Genomic DNA, 5,311 nt, shown 5'->3' with positions numbered 1-5,311 from the left:
TAGTGAGAAAATGGGGCTCTCTTTGGGTATGAAGCTGTACTGGTTGAGAAGCATGAGCTTTAAGTTTAACACTTCCATCTTGGATTCCTTTAGTATGAACATTTTCCAATTTTGGTTCCCGTTCCTTTCCACTGAGTTCCTTTGCCTCCTGTGAATCAAGTCTTTTCCTTAAATACTCATTCATTCCATCCCCTTCTGAGACATGGCTTTTACTTTTACTTAATATATCCAATTTGGCATTAGCAGCATCCAACTCGTATCTTCCTCAAATTCTCTTGTCTCTTTGATAATTCTGCTTCCTCTGATTCTATAGCATGTTTTTGTTTAAGAGCCTCCCATTTGACTTCTAACACGGCCTTCTCCGCAGCCGCGCATCCTACCGCAGAGGATGTTGCGTTTTTGGAATGAGTTGCTGAAATGCTGTCCTCTGGGCCTATTTCACTTTCCTCATCTTTATTCTAACATGCCTGTAGCCAATCATCCACATCTTCAATAAATATCCTATGGCTTTCTCTCTTAGGTTTATACCATGAGTCATCATCCAATTCGCGATCCTTTTCACTCAATGTATTTTGATATTCCTTATGAATAGCTTCGAACTCTTTCAACAATTCTCCAAACTTCTCACAATTTTCATTTACTTCTTTAACGTTTGATTTATCACTTATCAAGTTCTTAATTACGTTCATTCGGTGCCTAAGCGAACCAAGCTTATTCTTTCTGGCTCTGCGTAAAGCACTCAAGTTTTCAGAAACATTTTCCTTCTCAGTAGTATCGGTTTGCACAACTTCGGCATTTTCTGCACTCTCAGACATTTTCAATTCCAAAAGCGACGATCTTCACAAAAAAAGGTATCCTTTCTGATAAATAATATTTTGGATTTGGCTGGCTCCATATAACGGGTAGCGTCTTCAAACTGTCTTTTAACAACCTAATGTCCCATAAACTTTCAGACCCTGTGTCCATTGGAATGGACATGACATATTTTTGTCTCTAAACCAATAAATACTCTGTAATTTAATGATGTCAGCAATGCTGGTTACTGTTTGGATCCTGATTATCCAATTGCAATCATGTCATGACTTTGAGCATGCTCTGAGAGAGTGACAGACATCGGACAAGACAAGCATGGCGGAGCAACTGCAGAGAGGGAGGAGTAAGTGCCCCTTTTTAATCAATATATAAATTTATGTTCATGCTGGCCAAACAAATTTGAAGTCAGTATAATTTTAACCAGTACAAGTGATAATATTTGAAGTTATTTTAAACATATATCATGTCATTAATTAATAGGATTTTTTCAAAGTCTGATGTCCATTGAAATGGACATCAGGAGTTGGGCGATATTAGCCAACACTCACATGTTTAGTGTCAGTATATAAAGAAATAAAACACCTGAAAGCTTTTCCTAGCTAATGCATGGTCTCACAGTTTATTTATTCATGATTATACATTTTAAATATATATTTTTTTGTACATAATGTTCTTGTAGAGTATGAAGTTGAAGACTTCCTTGAACGTCTCGTGAATGGAGAGTTATCTGAACTTGACTCCTTGAATTCAGGAAATGAGGAGGTTGGAACCAGGAGTGAGATAGGTGGTAAGTTTAGAACTTACGAGTCTTTTTAATTCTTAGTATGTGTGTGTTTTTTGTTGTTTTTTTAACCCTTACATACTGTTCAGATCAAATTTGACAATTTTGACAGAATCTTGAAACTGTGGAACTAATAGGCCATGTTTGTGTGTATAATTTATGGGACAGTGGTGACAGAAACAGAGTTTAGGGGGACCTCGACACTGTCATGAGAACTGCCTGTGTTTGCCTAGGTTCCCACGGAGACAGGGAACAGAAGTCATCTGAGGTCAAGGGGTGCCTTGACACAGACATGAGCTCTGCACCTGCACCTGCAATGTAACAAAACATCTAAAGTAACAAATAGGGTTGGGAGGGTGGTGGAGGGGTCATGACATAGTGGTTTCTGAGCTGCCATTTCAGTGACTGACATCATGGTCAGTATAACTTCATACTGTGAAGGTATCAAATATGAAGAGTATGTAAGGGTTAATCAATTGATGTCTTATATGTAAGATGATATAAATGGAGTTCAAGCGTGAGAATACATAAAATGAGTTAAAATGTGATTGTTTTGTTATTAGATTCAGAGAGGGACAGTGGAGAGGTTACATACATGCCAGAAGAACTTGAAGTGGCAGATGAAATTGAGATACATACAGACAGTGTAGTGACAGAGGAGGACAGGATGAGGACAGAGGAGGACAGGAGGAGATGACAGTAACCAGGAAGGAAGAAATCAAGTGGCGTCACAGGCCGTTCACTACAATCATAGACACTTCTTTTGAGAATCCTCCAATTGATGCAGATGATCCCATGAGACCCTATGAATACTTCAAAAAGTATATACCAGACGAGATCTTCAATTTGATGGCTGACAACACAAACGTTTATGCCATGCAAAGTGGTACACTAAGTTTCAAACCGAGAAGTTCAGGAGAGATCAGAACCCTAATCGGTCTCCACCTTGCTATGGGAGTGATGAAAATGCCAAGAGTCTCCATGTACTGGGAAGCCAGGATGGACATTGGTATTTTTCAAAACACCATGCCCCGTGACAGATTCTTCCAGCTCCGGTCACATTTGCATTTGGTCAACAATTTGGAGAAGCCAGCTGAGAATAATGACGTGTTTTTCAAGGTACGTCCTCTCTATGATGCCATACGCAGTAGATGCTTGGAGCTTCCACTAGAGGAGAACCTTTGTGTCGATGAACAGATGGTGCCATTTCGCGGAACTCTGTCTGTCAAGCAATTCATCAAAGGCAAGCCACATCCATGGGGCGTGAAAATATACTTCCTGTGTGGGAAAAGTGGCATGGCCTACGACTTCCTGCTGCACCAAGGTAATACAATGGAGTTATCACAAGAGCACAGGAAGCAGCTAGGACTTGGAGCTGGAGTGGTGTACCATCTTATCCAGCGAATCACCGAAGCCAACCACAAGTTGTATTTTGACAACTATTTCACAACATACAATCTGCTGGAGCTGCTGGCTGAGAAGAAAATCCATGCCGCTGGGACAGCTAGGATCAATCGCTTTGCCAAGCCTCCTTTACAGTCTGACAAAGAGATGGCCAAAAAGCCTCGAGGAGGCTTTGATGAAGTTGTAAGCCGTGATGGTAAAGTGGCACTGGTCAAATGGTATGACAACAGACCAGTTGTCATGGCCTCCAACTTTGTGGGCATTGGCAAACTGGATGAAGTGCAGCGGTGGGACAAAAAGAACACCCAATTTTTGATGGTGTCCCGGCCAGAGGTGGTCAAACTGTACAATGAAGCAATGGGTGGTGTCGACCTGCTTGATCAACTTGTCAGTCTGTACCGTACAGAAATTCGGTCAAAAAAGTGGACCCTGAGAATGATTACACATGCTTTTGACATGGCTGTGGTCAACAGTTGGTTGGAGTACAGGCTGGACGCCAAGAGGGCCAATATCCAGACCAAAGACATCCAGGATCTCCTCCACTTCAAGATGAATGTGGCCCAGTGTCTGGTGAGAGTCAATAAAACAGTGGCAGCAAAACGTGGAAGACCCAGTATGTCTCCAGAACCACAGCAAGTCCCCCGCAGACCAGTTCAGAGACCAGTTCAGGATGTAAGGCCTCTACCTGAAGTGCAGCATGACATGGTTGACCACATGCCAAATTACGATGAAAAAAAAGAGGCTACCAGATGCAAGATGCCATACTGTACAGGAAAAACACATGTCTTTTGTGACAAGTGCAACATCCACTTGTGCTTTGTGCCACACCGAAACTGCTTCAAGGCTGCTCATCGAAAATGAAGATACATGAAAATACCCAGAAGCTGATGTCTTCTCAAGTTCAAGTTCCAGTTCCAAGTAAACGTGTTATCAGTTCATTAGTCTTCTATAAAAAGTAGGCTAAGGTTATGTGTTGGAAGTTCCATGAGGGTTCACTGAAGGAAAAGCTGATTTTTTTACCAGGTAACATTATCTACAGTCATGCATCTATTGTCTTCATGTGCATGTTCAAATTGAGTCATTTCTCTTTTTTCCCTGCCCACGCTGTGATACACATATTAAGTTCATGTTCAGAACTATACACAGACTCAAAGCCATGCCAACATCCAGTTCCAGATGTTTATGTCATACCTGATTAACTACCATGTAGAAAAACTCAGCCTTAAGTTTTTCTGACATTTTACGCCCATTGTGTCCTGGCGTCCATTGGAATGGACATGAAATAATTCTATTAAAAACATGAGATAGAAAAAAAAAAAAAAATTAACTTTGTTTTTATGTTGGAGAGGAGTCAGAATCAGTTAAAAAAATTTTTTTTTGTCCAGCCAAAAAAATGCGGGTCTGAAGGGGTTAAAGTTAGTCCATAATTCAATTGAAATAGTTTTCTAACGAAATCCTCCTAACCGTGGCTCCTAGAACTGTGTAGACGTGTTTCTTAATTATTTCAAATTACCGTAATTTTCGGACTATAAGCCGCGCCTGAATATAAGCCGCAGCAGCTAAATTGAATGATGTGTACATATATAAGCCGTACTGGACTATAAGCCGCAGGTGTTTTAATGTTTAACTACCATATGTAAGGGTTCGTGCACAGAGGGGATTGTCGGGAAAGAGATGGCTGCTTGAGGAAGCTCCCATTTATTAACATTTCAACAAACAAGTTGCATATTTGCATAACGTATTCAAGTGTTACCATTTAGTGCAATAGAAGCTACAGAACATATACTGTGCTGTGTAAACTGTACTGTATCACATAGCGTTTCAGACACACAAACTTTTCAACTTTCAAACTTAAACGGTGCGCTCCCAGCGCACATACCGGCAGTGATCTACAGCAGTGGTTTTCAACCAGTGGTCCTTGAGGGAGTGCTAGGGGTTACCCAGCAAAATGAGTTACCGGTAATAGCGTCACAATCATTTAACCACTTAACTTTGGCTATTTTTGAAAAACCTTGAAAAAGTGTGCACATCTTTGAATATGTATCTACATTATAGCCTACAGTAGTACCATAACAAAAAACAAAGCTTACAGCGCTTGACGAGGCATTATCAATGGCTAAATTAAATGTGTTTTTTTAAAAGTGCAAAATAAAGTGCCTGTAACACGACAGTAAGCGCGTAAGCCTAAAGTTGCAGCAACACGGCTGCTTAAAATATATGGTAATCAGCCTACCAGAAAAGTCATTAATCCTCGTCTTCATCTTTTAGGCTAAGGTGCAGTACACGGCTGTAACCAGAAAAGTCAAGTCATTA

General features: G+C 40.6%; 1 protein-coding gene across 1 annotated transcript; it reads left to right on the top strand.

Moving 5' to 3' along the window:
- Nucleotides 1-988: 988 nt before the first annotated feature.
- On the top strand, nt 989-4,010 carry LOC311014171 (piggyBac transposable element-derived protein 3-like). The gene is made up of 3 exons (XM_084010587.1): nt 989-1,156; nt 1,493-1,600; nt 2,714-4,010. The coding sequence occupies exon 3, from the start codon at nt 2,792-2,794 to the stop codon at nt 3,857-3,859; it is 1,068 nt and encodes a 355-aa protein (XP_083866713.1). The 5' UTR covers nt 989-1,156; nt 1,493-1,600; nt 2,714-2,791; the 3' UTR covers nt 3,860-4,010.
- The last annotated feature ends 1,301 nt before the right edge of the window (nt 4,011-5,311 follow it).

This window comes from Eutrigla gurnardus, assembly GCF_963514095.1.
Source record: "Eutrigla gurnardus genome assembly, chromosome: 5".
NCBI classification, from domain to species: Eukaryota; Metazoa; Chordata; class Actinopteri; order Perciformes; family Triglidae; genus Eutrigla; species Eutrigla gurnardus.
This window is presented reverse-complemented; position numbering and strand designations above follow the sequence as displayed.